At 40.7% G+C, this 19,494-nt stretch overlaps 2 protein-coding genes across 3 annotated transcripts; one reads left to right on the top strand and one right to left on the bottom strand.

The window, feature by feature from the left end:
* The first annotated feature begins 13,142 nt into the window (after positions 1-13,142).
* Positions 13,143-14,238, top strand: LOC122484205 (olfactory receptor 6T1). The gene is given in 2 exon segments (XM_043582206.1): positions 13,143-14,084; positions 14,086-14,238. Coding segments are annotated over 2 exon segments (1,095 nt in total).
* A 2,344-nt stretch (positions 14,239-16,582) lies between these two features.
* Positions 16,583-19,494, bottom strand: LOC122482493 (olfactory receptor 4D5). Of its 2 annotated transcripts, XM_043578812.1 has the most exons (2): positions 18,593-19,494; positions 16,583-16,601 (listed from the first exon to the last, which is right to left on the bottom strand). In XM_043578812.1, exons 1-2 carry the CDS (start codon positions 19,492-19,494, stop codon positions 16,583-16,585), a joined length of 921 nt encoding a protein of 306 aa, XP_043434747.1. The 2 variants fall into 2 exon arrangements, with proteins under 2 accessions (XP_043434747.1, XP_043434746.1); XM_043578811.1 differs by lacking the exon at positions 16,583-16,601 and having other exon boundaries at positions 18,550-19,494.

Below are 19,494 nucleotides of genomic sequence, written 5' to 3'. Positions count from 1 at the left end.
TGTTCCCTAGGACGTATCTGTGAGAACAGGACAGAGGGTGACATTGAAATGAGCACCCAGCCCTCTTCCCCCAATCCCTCCATAATGAGACAGAGTCCCAGAATGAGAATTAACTCACACCCACCCTCCTGTGTGCCTTTGCTGTCTCCATTGGATAAAGGCTGAGATTGTTTAAAGATGTCTATCAAAAACACCAGCAGGCAAGTGCTGTAGGGGTAAGACTGAGTACCCCTGTGAGGGATCAGGACTCCATCATCTCTGCTCTACTTCAGCTTTCACAGTCCCTCAGCCCCCCCTAATGCTCAATGGCTGTCTTAGCAGACAGGAGATCATGGCATTTCAGATCTTCAGCCTCATAGCTGAGGTTTGGAAAAATAAGGGGATACATAAAATTCATCACTCACCCTTCTGCATCGGGATTTCACTGTTGGGCTGTGCTAACCCTTCTCCCTTATTTTCAAGGGGGGCACAAGTGGCTCTGATGAATTTTCCAGGCAAGTAGCCCAAAACGGAGATTCTTCTTTGTTACTGGGTTTGTTCTGAGCGAATTTTGTATGAAAGGAACCAGAGCACAGACTTCTGAGAAGCCGTGAGTTATAGATCATGATATCTAATGGTGGCTTTGCCCAGAGTATTTTTCTCCAGGCTAGCGGGTAGTAAATAGTATCTACTCATGCCCAGAGAGCCCCCTGCTAATATGACCTCAAGGGTTTTCATGAGTTAGGAAATCCTAGAGACCTGATTAAATATTGGAAGACATTTCTCCCAGTGTTTTCCCCAGAGATCAGGCTTTGTAGCAAAATTACCTACTCTGCATTTGTAGCCTAGTTCATTATAATAACACTGCATTATTGGAATTTACCCTCTTACATACATTTTGGTCTGTTGCCAAATAGGGCATATCCCCAAGCAGAAAAGCAGATGATATTTCCTGCATCCACAGCACCTCTTGCTACATGAAATCCTATACATTATTTGTTGGTTTGTTGTGTCTTTTCACAATCGATACACACATACCTTCATATACTCACATCCATGTTAATTTAAGTTTCAAAGGGGGCAGGCTTTTGTCTGTTTTCTTCAGTACTCTTTCCGTAGCAACTTAAAGTATTACCAAGCATATATAGTAGGTACTGAATAAATATTTGTTTAATTAAATGAATGAATGAGAATCCCTTTTTTCCATCCTTCCTGGACACTAACTACAACAGAATTCTTGCCCCACAGGCAAAGGCTTACGTGGTGTCAACCCTTTTCTTTGCACACCCGAGTGCAGAACAGGAAAAACACTAGTATGGTAAGTGAAGGCCACTGCGGAACTCTTAGTGGTCATGTAGGAGCACTTCAGATCAAAAGTATTGAACTCAAAGAAAGAATATAATCTTCCTCCTCTCTGAATGTCACATAGAGGACTTCCACAGGCTCTCAGAGAGGTCCCGATGTCTCTCCCCAGGGACTACAGCATACACTCAGATCAAAAGACAGATTTGGATTAGTATACGAAGCTCTAAAATGCCAAAATCCAGGTCAGCTCATGATGGGAGGGCATTAGGATTTTTTATTTCTTTTTTGGCACAGGATTGAAATCATCAAAATGCAGACTCGAGAAGATTAACACAGTGTGCACCAGCAAGATGGACTGGTATAAGGAAGACAAGAGGCAGGGTCAGCTTTGGGGGGCAATCACAATAACCAGTGATTGATTTTTAAGTGTCCTGAATTAATAGTGCTACTGTGAGTAATTCCAAGAAACAAACATACTCTTAGAGATGTTGCAAAGGAAGATCCATTTGGACTTCTTACAAAGAAAGTAGAAATAGACAAAAAAAAAATTCCAAAAGATACTAGCCTAGGTGTTTGGATAAACTATGCTATTATCCTACAAACAAAAATAACTCAAAAATATTGGAGATATTTATAACAATCATACATTCAGTGTTGAACATGATGAGTGCCAGCTGCTAACAGGACCTCCAAGCATAAGTGCATGTTAGGAAAATGCCCAACTAAGGTCAAATAAATGTAAGAAGGAAAAGGAGGAAGGTTGGTACATGAGAAAAAGATTTGGGGATGGTTTCCCTGGAGGCTAAAGCCATGGGATCAGGTAAAACCCAGTGAGAGAAAATAAAGAGAAAAAGATTAGAAGGGCAAGAAGAAAATTTGAGAAATCCTCCAATTGTGGGTTTTATGCTTAGGATAATTTAAAACCAAACAGTGACTGAAATGAGTCCCAATTATCATTCTCAGACCCCTCAAAATTACTAGAGGACTAAATATTCCTCAGACCAAACTTGAACAGTGTCCCACTGGACAGATATGCCTTGGACTGCAGCAGTGATGAAGAAAAACTTCTTTTTTTTTTAAAGTTGTTTTTTAAAGTTTATTTTTTTTTTATCTTGAGAGAGAGAGTGCGCAAGCAGAGGAGGGGCAGAGAGAAGGGGAGAGAGAGAGAGAATGTCGAGCAGGCTCTGCGCTGCCAGGACTCGAACTCATGAACCATGAGATTATGACCTGAGCGGAAATCAAGAATCAGACGCTTAATTGACTGAGCCACCCAGGCACCTGGTAAAAATGCATTTTCTATGGAAAGTTACAAACTCTTTTTTAACTGATACAATAACCAGAAATACTCCCTCCAAACTCTATCAAATCACATTAATAAGAAAAATCTAGGGCTAAGGTTCTAAGCTAGAGCTGAAAGTATTTTTTCATGTTTAATACACACCATGTAAATATGGGCAAGTGTGGAGTGATTATAGGAGATTCTGGGCAAGTGTGGAGTGATTATAGAAGATTCTGGGCTTAGCCTTATGTCACAAAACTCTCATTTCCTCCCTTCCTTTCTCCCACCTGCATAATGGTCACCTTAGCCTAATTCAGTTATAACAATGCTAAATGGTCATCTTTTCCCTGAAATGTATCATAGCACCTCTTGCCCACGCCTGACTCCTTTTTAAGTAACTCAAGCCCGATATGTTCTAACCTGTCAAAGTCAGGGGTAATTAAACCTTTATGTGATGCTATATTTTCTAAGGATGCAGAAAATGAAACCATGTATCTTAACATTGAGCATGATGTTTTGATATATGTATACATTATAAAATGATAATCACAACTGGCTCGGAGCCTGGAGCCTGTTTCTGATTCTGTGTCTCCCTCTCTCTCTGCCCCTCCCCCGTTCATGCTCTGTCTCTCTCTGTCCCAAAAATAAATAAAAACGTGGAAAAAAAATTAAAAAAAAAAAAAGATAATGACAACCAAGCCATGTAACATATTCATTACCTCATGTAATTACGAATTTTTTGTAGTGAGAACACTTAAGGTCAACTCTCTTAGCAAATTTCAAGTATATAATACAGTATTGTTAACTATAGTTGCAAGGTTGTATATGATCTCCATAACTTATACATCTTGCAAACTGAAACTTTGTCCCCTTTGAAGAGAAGCGCCCCCTTCTGGCCACTCCCCAGCCCCTGACAACCATCATTCTTCTCTCTGCTTTCATGAGTTTGACATGTTTAGACTACATATATACGTGAAATCATGCAATATTTGTCTTTTCATAGCTGCCTTACTTCACGGAGCATAATGTCCTCCAGGTCCATCTATATTGGAAAAGCAGCCAGTCTGGAAAAACAGTATGGAGGTTTTTCAAAGAGTTAAAATGACAACTACCTTATGACCCAGCAATTGCACTACTAGGTATTTATCCAAAGGAGGCAAAAACGCTGATTCGAAGGGGCACATGCACCCCAATGTTTATAGCAGTGCTATCAACAATGGCCAAATTATGGAAAGAGCCCTAATGTTCATCAACTGATGAATGGATACAGAATTTCTTTCTTTTTTTTTAAGGCTGAATAAATCATAAGCATTTTTTTTAAGTTAGCTCATCCTAAGATTAATTCTTCTCTAAAATCTAATCAGTAAAGAAATACACGAAGGCCTGTAGTCAAATAAGATAAATGAATCAGCTGAAGCAATGGGCAGGTGGACCATTATCTGTAGAAAGCAGAACTCTCTAGTAAATATTAGGCTGGAAAAGTACACCTTCATCTTAAAGCCAAATGAAGCCTCTTGCCTATTCTCTCTTGTCTGATCCACTGTAAACAAAAGGAAATTGTGGACATTCCCTACAGACAGAAAAGGGATTCCATGTACCAATTACGTTGCAGGAGTAAGGGTGGTGAGATAGTGCCAAAAAGTGTCATTTTTCTGTTTATAAATGAACTGGTCCAAAGAGGAGGAGGGAGCGGTCTTCTTGCTTTTGAAGCACAATAGCTCCACCTAGTGGTAAAGATATGGCTCAAAGAATTTTAGACCCTTCATATTAGCTATTTATCTTCTCTTATGAAATCGGGTAAAAGGTAGAAAAAGCCCAAATTTCCAGTATGTGGAGAAGAAAGGAAGTCCTTTCCTCCATGGAAATGTGAGAGGAAAGAATAAATATTTCTGAAATTCTAGGAAACAGGATCTGACACAGACCAGGTACTCAATAAATGTTTGTCATTTGATGGCAAATAATGTCAATGATGGCGAGGGGCAAAGAATAGATGCTGCCATCAGATTATATTTGTGAAATAATCACACATATGAGGAAAACAGTGTAATAAAGTGGGAAGTGGGTAAGAGCCTAGCTCCTAAGGCAAATGACCATATTTTTTTTTCAAATTTTTATTTAAATTCTAGTTAGTTATCATACTATGCAATATTGGTTTCAGGAGTAGAATTCAGTGGTTCATTCATCACTTACACACAACACCCAGTGCTCATCATAACAAGTGCCCTCCTTAATGCCCATCACCCATCTAGCCCATCCCCCCACCCACCTCCCTCCATCAACCCTCAGTTAGTTCTCTATTGTCAGGAGTCTCTTATGGTTTGTTTCCCTCTCTCTTTTTCCCCTCCCATATATTCATCTCTTTTGTTTCCTAAATTCCACATGAGTGAAATCATATGGTATTTGTCTTTTTTCTGACTGCTTTCTTTTGCTTAGCATAATACACTCTAGCTGCATCCGTATCATTGCAAATGGCAAGATTTCATTCTTTTTGATGGCTGAGTAATATTCCATTGTATATATATACGTGTGTGTGTGTGTATATATATATATATATATATACCACATATTCTTTAAAATGGCTGTTTTTAAATTTTACATCATCTTCTTGTTAGCTGCCTGATCTTAGGCAAGCTGCTTTCTCTAAAACTCAATTTCCTAATCTTTAGAATAGGGACAAAATGGTTCCTGCTTCATAGCATTGTTGAAGATTAAATAAGATTCTGCTTGCAAAGTACTTGGTATACAAAGAAAGCACTCATTGTCAAGTGTCATTATCACCATATTGAGCTGTTGTGAGATCTGAGTATGCTAATGAATGTAAAGAATGTAGCATATTAACTGAAACAGCCAAATAAATATGCACTGGTGTAATAAGAATGTTATTACTATTATATTAATAATACCAATGTTCCCAATATTATCGTTGTTACTAAATTACTATTCTATGCATCACCTTCATGTTTTCCTCAGAATATAAAAGCACAATTCAATAATTCCATCTCTAGATGACATGTTCTACCGTAATTCAAATTCAGTCTCTCTCAGTTTCTACTTGGAATCAAACTGAAGTTTTGTTAATAACTTCAGATAAAATACATATTACCCGAGTTTTTGGTTTTGAGGGAGAACCCTACCATCACACAGATGTCCCCACACTGCAAGATATTTTTTCATTCATTTTTGGAACTGCCTGCCTGAAATTTTACCAGTCTGGTACTCTTTTATGCTAAACTTTGAATTTTTTTTATGCTAGTGTCTTTGGGAATGTTATGGCAGAGTCAGTAATCCACCCCTTTCTTGTATATACCCAACTTGGATGACAAGTGAGGGTAAATTTTGATGGCGAGGGACAAAGAATAAGAAGTACTTGCCATAAGTATTTAAATAGCCAATAAATGATCTTGTTTAGGAAGAAGATGATCAGATTCCAGAAAAGGATCTAGAAGGCGCCGAGGACAACCTTCACATACTTCAACACATATTCTCAACCTGGACAGTATCCCATATGATAATTTAATGTTATTATAGAGTACTTTCTGAGCTAACTCAGCCAGTAGAGAGTTCCATTTTCCCTAACATTTTCATTGATTATCCAAAGCAAACAGGCATAAAGAAAAAAGAAGAAAAGAGAAGGGGGGAAATGTCTTGGAAAAGATAACAATAATACCAATCTCCCCTCAGACTGACATTCCTTCTTTAGTCTAAGGTGAAATTTTCTCAGAATTGTCTCTGGCCATACCACCCTGAATGCACCCCATCTCATCGGATCTTGGAAGCTAAGTAGGGTCAGGCCTGCTTAGTACTTGGATAGGAGAATGAATGTAGATATCACAAGGTGCGTATTGAACAACCCATTTGGACTCATTTCTTGTTTCTTGGCCTGTTCCTATGAGAGAAAGCTTTGGGGTCAAGTATAGCACCAAAACATCCTCAGGGTAAGGTGATTATCTGGCACACTTTATAGAAGTCTCACTCTAATTGGAATTTATATCAGTTAGATTTCAGTGAAGGAAACAAACTATTCTAGGAATTTTAAGCAAAGAGGATTACAGGGAATTAAGTGTTTAGAAAATCACCAGCTGCACTTAGGAAATGGATTCTAGACTGGAACTCCAGGATTGACTCCTCGTCCTCTGCAAATCTGACCCACTGGAGAGGTGAGAATCAAAGTGGGCAGAACTCACCCTCAGTAGCTTTTCACTAGACCAATAATTCTAATCAGTGCAAAATTATTTTTTAACTATTGTGTATTTCAAACCATAATTTATTTAGCCTATGAGCCCCTAAGTATCATAAACTATCTTCTCATTTTCGAGAAGAGAGGGGGGAAAAGACATAATTAGCTACAAATAAAAATCGCCAATACACAGACTGACATGCTGTATTTCCTAATTCTAAGTTTGGACAACCATCAATGGAACTTTTAAAATTGTTCTTTTGATTTTATTATATCTCTGCTAAGCCAATAGCATTCACAATCCACTTCATGCTCCAGAGTGTGCAGAATTTTTTAGTAGAGTGGCATCTAACAAAGTTCAGGCTCCTAACAGTTCACAGTGTTGCCTTAAAGGACTGTAAGTTCAATATTTATTCAGGGGATGGGAGGTGGAGGAAACAGAGAAAAAAAAACGGACACTCCGAGCTTGTGGAATTCATGTATGTGAGAGGAGAATTTTTATTCTGCTTGACAATGAACAACATTTAAATAATTTTTCTTTTTTTTTTTTTTAAGTCTGTTTACTTATTTTGAGACAGAGAGAGTGTGCAGGGGGAGGGGCAGAAGAAAGGGCAAGAGAGAATCCCAAGCAGGATTCTCCCCACCATGGGTGGGGCTCCATCCCACAAACCAGGAGCTCATGACCTGAGCCAAAATCAAGAGTCGGATGCTTAACTGATGCCACCCAGGCACCCCTTAAATGATGTTTCTAATCTTTATTGATTATCTTAGTGCAAACTATACACAACCCATTCTCTTAAAAACCCTATGAAACACATTTTGCCGATGTAAGTATATTCTCTGAAGCTCAGAGAATTTAAGTAATATATTCAAGTTCATGCAACTAGTTGTGTCATAACTAGTATGTAATTCAATATCCAGTATTTTTAAAATAGGATTTATTTTCTTATTAGTGTTATGAATGTATAGATTTAATTTTTATAATTTTATTACACTATCAAGATCCCCAAAGTCTCACTGAGTCACTACCAAGTTTAGAAGAATTTCCCAAAGGTTGGATATAGTAGCAAATTTTCTTCTACCCTCTACTCAAGAAATAGCTCTATTTTTTTTTTATTAAAAGAGTATGGCTGCCAGTCTATGACAAATCTCAAATACTGTACTTCCTATAACCTCAAAGGGCTAATTACATTGTTTATTTTCAATAAAGTTGGGCCAAAGTTGTTCCCTTTTGGGATTTCAAAGCAAGTTCAAAGCAAGTTAAAGTAAATTTTAATTGATTGGGTATAGGAAGAAATAATCATGCAAGTTATAAGAACTTTTCTTTCAACACTGCAGAGGGGTTTTTCTTGTTATCACTTGAAGCACACAGGTATTGATAACAAGAAGCCTTCTGTGTGCTTCATTGACCATAAACAGGAGTCATAAGTCCTCTGACTGCACATTCTTCAAATTGGCCAGGGGAAGAAGCCTCAGGAATGCAGTATTAGAACAGGTACAAGCCAATTTCTATCAGCTTCCAATCTCAGACAACTTTGTACGCTCAAAATTTATCCTTACTCCTGAATTAGAAAGGAACTTGGTGGAATTAAGTCTCATTAAGGCTTCTAGTTTTAGAGTACTAAAAATACAGTATATTTCATTGCGTATTGTAATACAATTTCTGTTTTTCTAAAGGAAGATAGGAATGAGAACTCTTCATTCCTACTTTTGGCCGTTGAGTTCTACACACATAGATCGATACTTGAGCCAATATCGTGCTCACTACAGGAAGCTCTGATTTTTATGTTCTGAATACCCAGATAATGAGACTAACAAATTTCTCTTTCATTAAGGGCTCACGCACCGCATCTCCAGCTTTTGGAAAACTTTGTCCTTATTCTTCTCACTAACGTTTCATGTGAGAATCAAGTGCTCCATGTATAGAAGTAACTGGTAACCTACTGTATTTGAAAGAGCCCAAAGTATGCTGCCCCAAATAATACAATTTCAGGGAAAATTTTTATTCTACAGTTACTGTGTTAATCATCCCAACTTCAAGCCTTTAAGAACTAAATTATTTTTATTAAGAAGTAAATAAGTCAAAATAGTCGCATCTCTTTTGAAATTAACACATTAATGATTATTCAACAATTCGAATGATTATTCGACAAACCTAAAAGCAAAAATCCACGTAATAGGTATACAAAGACACCGCTAGCAGAAATGGGAAGGATCCAAAGGTTAAAATTAAGTTCCATCTGTCTGTCTCAAGAGCCAATCCAGTTTCTGTTCCTATGAGCCTTTAAGCCCCATTAGGTTTGAATCATTCTTCATCCAACAAATAGTATGTGCTTGTCTTGGCTATCTTTAAAGAGGAATACACTTACATAATAATTATGAGTATTTTATGCAGTAGTTTGATAATAAAAAACGAGTAATCTTTATCATCTCATTTTCCTATTGAAAAGCTCAAAAGTTTTGATACTTTGGGTTACTTAAAACCTGAAAGTCTCCTATCCCTTCTTGATCTGCAAATATTCATCCTTAATGGCTCAGTTAAATGCTATCAACCTTACGAAGTATTCCATGCTGCCCCCAAACAAACGTTGTACCTTTCTTTTCTCTGCCCCCACACGACTTTGATTTTACATTACCAGAGCCTTCAATGAATTCTAATGGAACTTATCACTTGCAATCAATATATCTAACCCTTACAACACGATGGCTCCTTAGCAATTTACGCAACTTTGTGTCTCCAGTATCGGGGAGAACTCCTGGCACGAAGTGTTCAAGATTGTATCTGATCTTGTATGTATGGGGAGTACTTAGCTGGCCCATTCCCTATTCACGGGCACACTGGGGCATGAGCCAGCCATCTGGAATGTTGTGAGAATTACAAGTGTGGATTTATTGCTTCTCTGGTCATCTGGAAAGTTAGCTGTACTACCACATTACAGAGTTGGTGATGGTTTTAGTTTAGAAAACTAGGCTTCCCATTTGTGGACTCTTCTGTATCCAACCTTCCACTTAGCCTTCTCTTATACCTCAGTCCCTATTTCCTAATCACATTCAAACTGCCTGACTCTCACTGTCTTCTTTCTCTCAAAACCCAGTATTTCTCAAACTTTAAGGTAAATAAGATTAACCCAGAGAAATTGTCAAAAACCTATATTCTTGGGCCCTAACCCCAGAGAATTATTGCATTTTTATAGGTAGAGCCTAGAAGTCAGCATTTTTAATAGACAAACTAAATGTCTTTTTAATAGACAAACTAAACTTCTGATGCAGGTTCTCCATGCTCTTAGGAAATATTCAATAAACCTAGATTCACCCTTGGTTAATAAGGCATAAAATTCATTCAAGGGCTCAGCCAATTAGGCACCTGACTCTTGATTTTGGCTCAGGTCATGATCTCACGGTTGTGCGATCAAGCCCCACATTGGGCTCTGCACTGGGTGTGGAGCCTGCTTGAAATCCTCTCCTCCCTCTGCTCCTCTCCTGCTTGTGTGATCTCTCTTAATAATAATAATAATAATAATAATAAATAAAAATTTAAAAATTACTCAAACTTCAAGATGCCAAGATCATACCTAAAGAGGAAAAAAGAGAAAATAGTGAAGCAAATGTGTTGCCAGCAGAATGAGGAGGATTTGGAGAAGGGAAGCATAAGAGGAGCACTGGGTGGAAGATAAGGAGCTTGGAGGACTAAACGGACACGTGGACATACATCATGGAAACTGGAAATTTACAAGACCAAATGGTCCCTGTGGGTGAAGACACTGAGAGAGAAGTCTCATAAGCATAGGTTTACGGTAAGTCCTGGCAGGAAGGTCCTATCTTTCAAAAAGGAGATGGGAGGGCTTTGATGATTCCAACCAGATTTAGGATAAGAAGCCAATGTGTAATGCCATGAGGGAGTACCTATTGGGAATGATAAAGTAGGTAGGTACCTGTGTGTGATTCTAGATCTATAAGCTCCAAGCAGAATGCTCCACTTTCTACATGAGAGAGATCCAGAATATCCTGTGATAGAACTTGAAAGACAAGGAGCACAAATTTCTGCAATGTACTCAGGTAAGGGAGGCCATCTTCTTTAGGAGAGATTGGGGTCCAAACACCTACCTGTTATTGCTCTGTAAGGGGAGCTGAAATCCTCTGAGATAAGGCTCAGTCTAGCACGCATTCTGAGGAGTATTTTCATTTTTTCAAGATCAAAGCTTTAAACTACATTAACTAATTTCTATATGCAGAATTCTTATCATTAGCCCACAAAGGAAGCAGGGTAACAATTGGAAGCTGACATCAAATCAAATTCATAGTCACAAACTCTCTCTCACCTAAGGCATGATGGCTGAGCAGTTACAAGTGAAGCCTCCAAAGTCAGACTTTCTAAAATTCCAATCCCTAACTCAGTAGATATGGGTCCTTAATTTCTAACTAATTCCCTTGCCTGTGGGGTGGAAGTAATGCTTAAGTAATGCTTAAGTAATGCTTATCTTGCAGTTTCTGAGAGATTTAAAAATGAAATGAATGAAAAGTTCCTTTCCTGACACATAATAGCTACTGAGTAAATGCTAGCTGTTGTTATATTATGAGGCATTATTATATTGTGCTATTCCAAATCAATGCCCTTTTTCCCTCTGGCAGGTTCAAGTTTCAAGTCAAAATAGCCATACTTACTAGTGCCACAGTCTGACATCAGGGTTGGATAACCTTAAATGTTCATCTTAGCTCTACCTCTGAGGTTTTTTAAACCTGCTCTGTTCCAGTTTGCTCAGTTGTAAAGTGGACAGCAAGAGTAGCTATGTAATTGTGTGGGTTAAGTCATGGTGCAGAGCAAATGGGAAATGTGTGTATGTAGTGTATGTGTTTTATAATAGTAGATAAAAGATAATATTAAACATTTGACAGCTAGGCTTTATAAGCTATTTTTAATCATAATATTTACCTGATCCTTTGGAAAAAGCCACAGTAGGCACATTTTCCTTATCTGAAATGACTATGTCATCCTGAAATAGTGCTCTAGTCTCCTACACTGGGTTGTATTGAGGTATTTCATTGATTTGGGAGATATAATCTCTAGGCTAGCAGAATAAAGCTTTATTATTAGCTAGCTACTCAATCCCAGGACTATTCCTTATTGACACAACCAGAACTTGCCCTGAGTGCCTTTCTCTTTCGGCCTTGTAACCAAGATTCCCTGCCTTGGCTGATCATTTTTCTTAAGGCTGCTTCAGACAGAATACAGAAAATACTTATGCTCCCCATCTTTAATGCTGGAAGTCTAGACTAATGGATGATCTGGGATTAAACTGTGCCAAAACTCTCAATGCTTCATTCCTTGTCAATTAACTAAAGTAATTTGGCGGTAACTTGTATTCTTTTGTCTTAGAATGTTTTCAACATTTTCCTGAACTGACAGGCAGGAGCTGTGAAGTTCAGAGTATTTGATGCTGGATGTGAGAAAAGGAGCCTAGAACCAAGATTTCTCGTGAAACCCAACCCTTCAAAATCTATGGATAAATTTCACGTGGCACCCAAAGCTCCAAGGACAAGATGAGGTTGTCTCCAAAGTAAAGCAAAAGTTGAAGAGGCAAGTTGATACATACTATGTCCTTTGGTAAGTTTCCCTCTCCTTTCTCACCTTATACCATGAACATGTTGGGAAAGCTGAGGAGGAGGGAAGATTGGTCAATGTTAACCCAGGAAGAGGAATTTCCTGTAACCTACAGAAGGAAGTCTTGGTAAAACACACACACACACACAAAATCAGAACTGGGGGTCTGCATGTTTTCATGCCCTGTGGCTCTCTGGCTGATTAAGGAAACTAAGATCTCTAAAGTCACTGAAAGCCCTGACTTTTATTGTTGTTTTATGCTAAGCCAGGAAACAGAAGGACCACAAACATTCAGAGTTCTTGATCCCAGTAAGATTTTTTCATAGTACATTTGTTCTCTGACCCCTTCCTTCTTCTGGATTCTTCTAAGTTCACACTACTCAAGTGGTACCCAGCCTAAGTGAAACAGGGAAAGCAGTATGTGCCTGAGAGCCACAGAAAGTTGGCAGGAAATTCTGCCTCTACTGCTCTCTATTTAATCATAGAAAATTTCCCTAAACTTCTTCAGTCTGCCTTCCCTTATCTATGAGAACAGTTATATCTATCTCTGAGAGCTGCCATGAGAGGAGATACTGCGTCCAAAATTTCCCAATACATACTTAGTGTTCAATATCATCTGTGTTATTATTAGTATGCTGCTTGCTATCATAATTTTGTGTAAGTCACCAGTAAACAGACAGATTAATATATTCTCAGAATGTAATCAAGCGCTAGGTGCCTATTATTTTATTGATTAATTGATGACTTGTGGCTATAGATCCAGTTATAAAGTTCTGTTTCGTTCCTCCTGCCGATGACCAGAGATGAGTCCTGAAAACTGGACTCACGTGACAGGGTTTGTCCTTCTGGGTTTCCCTAGAAGCCACATCCTGCAGTTCCTGCTGTTCCTGGCTTTGATGGCAGCCTACGCTGTAACGGCCACAGGCAACCTGCTCATCATTGGGCTCAGTTGGACGAATCGACACCTGCACACACAGATGTATTTCTTCCTGAGGCACCTGTCCTTCCTGGAGCTGTTGCTCGTGTCTGTTGTGGTTCCCAAGATGCTTGTTGTCATTCTTACGGGGGACCACTCCATCTCATTTGCCACCTGCATCATCCAGTCTTACTTCTACTTCCTCCTAGGCACCACCGACTTCTTCCTCTTAGCTGTCATGTCTCTAGATCGTTACTTGGCAATCTGCCGACCTCTCCACTATGAGACTCTAATGAATGGCCGTGTCTGTTCCCAACTGGTTCTGGCCTCCTGGTTAGCTGGATTCCTCTGGGTCCTGTGCCCCACCATCCTCATGGCCAACTTGCCTTTCTGTGGCCCCAATGGTATTGACCACTTTTTCTGTGACAGTTGGCCCTTGCTGAGGCTCTCTTGCGGAGACACCCGCTTACTGGAGCTGGTGGCTTTCGTGCTCTCCACGTCAGTGTTACTGGGCTCGCTGGCACTGACCTCGGTTTCCTATGCCTGCATTCTTGCCACTGTTTTCAGGGCCCCCACACCTGCGGAGCAAAAAAAAGCATTCTCCACTTGTGCCTCACACCTTACAGTGGTCATCATTGTCTATGGCAGCTCCATTTTTCTCTACATCCGTATGTCAGAGGCTCAGTCCACGCTGCTCCACAAAGGGGCCTCCGTCCTGAGCTGTATCATCACACCCCTCCTGAACCCATTCATCTTCAGTCTCCGCAACGATAAGGTGAAGCAGGCCCTAAGAGATGCCCTGATGTGGCACAGAACCATGGCTGCGAGAGACTATGAGGGTCACAAGTAAAAGGAAATATTGGATTAAGAGGTTAAAAATGTATGCAATTTGTAAAAATGTATTTGAAGTTCAAATCAGTCCCACAACACCCTGCACTTTTCTCAGACAATTAAAAACTAGCCTCCAGAATGACGCATCATGAAAGAGAGAGAGAGCCTTCGTTTTCCTCTCCCCTCTCTTCCTGATGCCCTCCCCTCCCCATAGAGAAGGCTGATCCAGGTGGCCACACTTCAGAATTCTGGTTAGGACACATTTCCCTTGGGGCAGGTAAGCGTGTGGACTTCCTTCAGGGAGGCCATTCCTCTTCTTCCGTATGTGTATGCTCAAGCATACTTACTACTGCTTCAGGGTCCTGTAATGCAAAGCCAATCAGAGAATGCTAAAAATACGGAGACTCAGATCTGGAGCTTAGAGGGGAGTAAGAAGAAGGGTTCTGATGACTTCCATCTAGACTATTACAAACAAGATTAACCAGAACCCAAACATTGGGAAATTCCATTTTGGCTGCGGTAATAACTGTTACTTTGATCTTCACTTGCCATTTCTGTTTAGGTGACTAGCAGCTCCTATAGGAATCTCCCAAAGGAAAAACACTGCGACCAGTGAAATATTTAGATATCCCAATTCCCAAGTCAACTTCTACCTGATAGACTCTAAACACAAAGCCAATCATACAATCACTTATTTAAGAAATATTATTAAATACCCAGTAGGATTAAGGCACTGAGCTAGGCAGGGTTGGGACTAGGGTGATGTCTAGGGCCAAGGGAGAGGTCTAGGGCACAAATTTTAAAGAGACACACACCCACGTGGTTGTGCACAATCCTGAGAGTATATGCTTCCTTGGTGCTGCATCAAGGCCCCTCCGTTGCTGCTCTTGAATCTGGGCTGTGTGGCACAAAAACAGACACATAGACCAATGGAATAGAATAGAAACCCCAGAACTAGACCCACAAACGTATGGCCAGCTCATCTTTGACAAAGCAGGAAAGAACATCCAATGGAAAAAAGATAGCCTCTTTAACAAATGGTGCTGGGAGAACTGGACAGCAACATGCAGAAGGTTGAAACTAGACCACTTTCTCACACCATTCACAAAAATAAACTCAAAATGGATAAAGGACCTAAATGTGAGACAGGAAACCATCAAAACCTTAGAGGAGAAAGCAGGAAAAGACCTCTCTGACCTCAGCCGTAGCAATCTCTTACTCGACACATCCCCAAAGGCAAGGGAATTAAAAGCAAAAGTGAATTACTGGGACCTTATGAAGATAAAAAGCTTCTGCACAGCAAAGGAAACAACCAACAAAACTAAAAGGCAACCAACGGAATGGGAAAAGATATTCGCAAATGACATATCGGACAAAGGGCTAGTATCCAAAATCTATAAAGAGCTCACCAAACTCCACACCCGAAAAACAAATAACCCAGTGAAGAAATGGGCAGAAAACATGAATAGACACTTCTCTAAAGAAGACATCCGGATGGCCAACAGGCACATGAAAAGATGTTCAGCGTCGCTCCTTATCAGGGAAATACAAATCAAAACCACACTCAGGTATCACCTCACGCCAGTCAGAGTGGCCAAAATGAACAAATCAGGAGACTATAGATGCTGGAGAGGATGTGGAGAAACGGGAACCCTCTTGCACTGTTGGTGGGAATGCAAATTGGTGCAGCCGCTCTGGAAAGCAGTGTGGAGGTTCCTCAGAAAATTAAAAATAGACCTACCCTATGACCCAGCAATAGCACTGCTAGGAATTTATCCAAGGGATACAGGAGTACTGATGCACAGGGCCACTTGTACCCCAATGTTCATAGCAGCACTCTCAACAATAGCCAAATTATGGAAAGAGCCTAAATGCCCATCAACTGATGAATGGATAAAGAAATTGTGGTTTATATACACAATGGAATATTACGTGGCAATGAGGAAAAATGAAATATGGCCTTTTGTAGCAACGTGGATGGAACTGGAGAGTGTGATGCTAAGTGAAATAAGCCATACAGAGAAAGACAGATACCATATGGTTTCACTCTTATGTGGATCCTGAGAAACTTAACAGGAACCCATGGGGGAGGGGAAGGAAAAAAAAAAAAAAAAGAGGTTAGAATGGGAGAGAGCCAAAGCATAAGAGACTGTTAAAAACTGAGAACAAACTGAGGGTTGATGGGGGGTGGGAGGGAGGAGAGGGTGGGTGATGGGTATTGAGGAGGGCACCTTTTGGGATGAGCACTGGGTGTTGTATGGAAACCAATTTGTCAATAAATTTCATAAAAAAAAAAAAAAGACAAATTAAAAAAAAAAAAAAAGAATCTGGGCTGTGGAGCTAGACTGTGGGGAATAAGTTTAAGAGCTTCCATGGGGCGCCTGGGTGGCTCAGTCACTTGGGCGTCCGACTTCGGCTCAGGTCATCATCTCACAGTCCATGAGTTCGAGCCCTGCGTCAGGTTCTGTGCTGACTGCTCAGAGCCTGGAGCCTGCTTCAGATTCTGTGTCTCCCTCTCTCTCTCTGCCCCTCCCTTGCTCATGCTCTGTCTCTCTCTGTCTTAAAAATAAATAAAAACATTAAAAAAAATTTTTTTTAATAAAATAAATAAAGAAATAAATAAAAAGAGCTTCCTGAGCTTGCACCAATGGGTTAACAAGACTCAGGGCGGAAAACCACCACAGGGTGAAAGCACCCAGCGTAGAACAAAGCATACAGCAGAAAGCCGCTTCCACAGGACAAAAGCGTCCAAGAACAGGTAGAGGCAGAAAGTCGCCACAGCAGGGTGAAAACGCCCAGGATTTATCATTAAGTAAAACAAGCATAGAGTGGAAAGCCGCTACAGGGCCAACACACCCAGAGCTAATTAGCAAGAAAAATGCCTTTTTAACCCTGAGATAGCATGCTCTATCTGTCTTAGCCCCTAGAAAAGTTAAGATAAACAGACCTGGTGCCTGGTGCCTGCAGTAAACAGCCATCTGCTCAGTGCCAGGACTTTGATTTGTACTTACCCTAACCCCTAACACTGCATACCTTCGAAACCCCCTTTCTCTCACACACATGAGTTAATGGCCACTGTTTTACTGTCTCTTTCTGCACATGTATCACATTTATAAGCCTTCTGATCCTAATAAATACGGAGCAAGGATCTTTACTCAGGGTTCTTGTCTCTTCCCAGACATTAGCCTCTCTCATATTCAATTCTGCATCCACTTTCTTGCTGGACAAGAGAGAACTCCAGACTCAAAGTCTGCAACGCTAGACCTTGAGTATGTAGTAGTAAACAAGATAGACAAGGCCCTCACTTTTATGCAATTTATAGTGTAGTTGGGATGGCTGGCAAAAAAAAAAACAACAAACAAAAAACATACAGACAAACAAACAAGAAAACCTAAATACACACATTACTATGTAGTTGCAATTTGTGACAAATGCTTTTGAGAAAAGAGCCGGAGTTTTGTTGGAGGGACTAGTAAGGAAAATTAATCTGGATTAAAGACCAGGGAACATACCTCCGAGGAAATGAGCTCTATACGAGGCCTCAGACTGAGCAGCAATTATCCAGGGAGAAAGTAGGGGAGCAGCATTCCGGAGAGAACGAGTAGTATTTGCAAGGACCCAGAGTCAGATGAGGGAATAAGAGAAACAAAAGCACATGAGGACTGGAGAAGGAGAGGTGGGCTGAGGTCCGTTCAGAGAGGACCTTATCTATAAGGTTTATGGGGATCTTTCTTCCTTCATAAGGCAATGTAAAGCCTTTGAAGGGTTTTAAGCAAGGAAGTGATCAAATCATATTTTAAAAAATCAACTGGCTGCTGTGGGGACAACGGGTTAGAGGGAAACAAAGTGGATTTTAGAGGATCGAGTAGGAAGCTATTGCATGGATTTGGAGACAGATGTGCCAGTTATGACTTTACAACTGGCAGTGGGATTCTCTCTCTCTCCCTCTTGGCCCCTCCCCTGCTTATGCATTCTCTCTCTCTCTCTGTTTCTCTCTCTCTCTCTCAAAATAAATAAATAAATAAAAACTTGTTAAAAAAGAATTGTTTTGAGCTCCTCGGATATATTTTGTGTCCAAGAAGAAATGTCAGAAAAGAAACACCAGATGTACGTCCTCCATGCCTACTTCAGCTGGAACTTTCTCAACAGGGCCAACATCATCATAGGAGCAAGTGCCATCTGACCCAAACATCAAGCCTGCATAGCAGCTGAGACTTTTTCTCTAGGAGGCACTTGGGAGAAGTTCTAGGGTACTCATTCCATTTTCTAGCTGTGTTAAAAGTTCAGGTCACCAGAACTTGACTGAGGTTGAGAACAGTGCAGAAGTAAATAGTAATCCAGGTAAGTAATAGAGTAGACAAGTGGTTTTAGCTACTCTGTAGGTCTTCTTGAGCAGGCTGCCCCAGAGAAACAGCTCTCAGATTCTCAGGTCTCTGCTTCTGCTAATCTGGGGGAGGGGGTGGTCAGTGCTCCAGGGGACCCAGAAGGCCTTTCTGCCTCCTCCACAGTTTCTTCATGGCCACGATCACTTCCTTGTTTCTCAGGGTATAGATGGCAGGATTCAGCATGGGAGTGACCATTGTGTACAGAACAGAGACCGCCTTGTCCATAGGGAATGTCCGAAATGGCCTCGCATAGATGTAGACACAAGGCACAAAAATTAAGGTCACTACAGCAATGTGAGAGGCACAAGTGGATAGGGCTTTGCTCTGGCCCTCCCGTGAGTGGCCTCGGAGCATGACTAGCAGTGCCGTGTAGGATCCCAGGAGCACCAGAAAACACATCAAAGTCACCAGGCCATTGTTAGACACCATCAGAAGCTCTAAGACAAAGGTATCCGTGCAGGCTAATTTGATCAGCTGAGGCACGTCACAGTAAAAGTTGTCCAGCTTGTCAGGCCCACAGAATGGCAGCTGGATAGTCAGTCCAATCTGCACAATGGAGTGGATGAAGCCCCCCACCCAGGAGGCTACCATGAGGAGCCCACAGACTGTGCGGTTCATCACAAGCATGTAGCGCAATGGCTGGGAGATGGCAACATAGCGGTCATATGCCATCACCGTCAGCAGGAAGATCTTGATGCCTCCAATGAAGTGGAAGAAGAAGAGCTGAGTCAGGCAGCTGCCGAAGGAAATGATGGGGTTGTCTGAGACCAAGTCAAACAGCATCCTAGGTGCTGTGATGGAAGAGTAGCAAAGGTCTAGGAAAGAAAGGTTGCCTAAGAGAAAGTACATGGTTGTGTGGAGGCGTGAGTCACAGGTCACTATGGCCACAATAAGGAGATTTCCAGCTACGGTCATAAGGTACACAACAGAGAAGATAATAAAGAAGAGGAACCGAAGCCCCCATACCTGAGAGAGCCCCAGGAGGACAAAGCCTGTCACCTGGGAATGATTTGCTGGATTCAT

Source organism: Prionailurus bengalensis, chromosome D1 (assembly GCF_016509475.1).
Source record: "Prionailurus bengalensis isolate Pbe53 chromosome D1, Fcat_Pben_1.1_paternal_pri, whole genome shotgun sequence".
NCBI classification, from domain to species: domain Eukaryota; kingdom Metazoa; phylum Chordata; class Mammalia; order Carnivora; family Felidae; genus Prionailurus; species Prionailurus bengalensis.
This window is presented reverse-complemented; position numbering and strand designations above follow the sequence as displayed.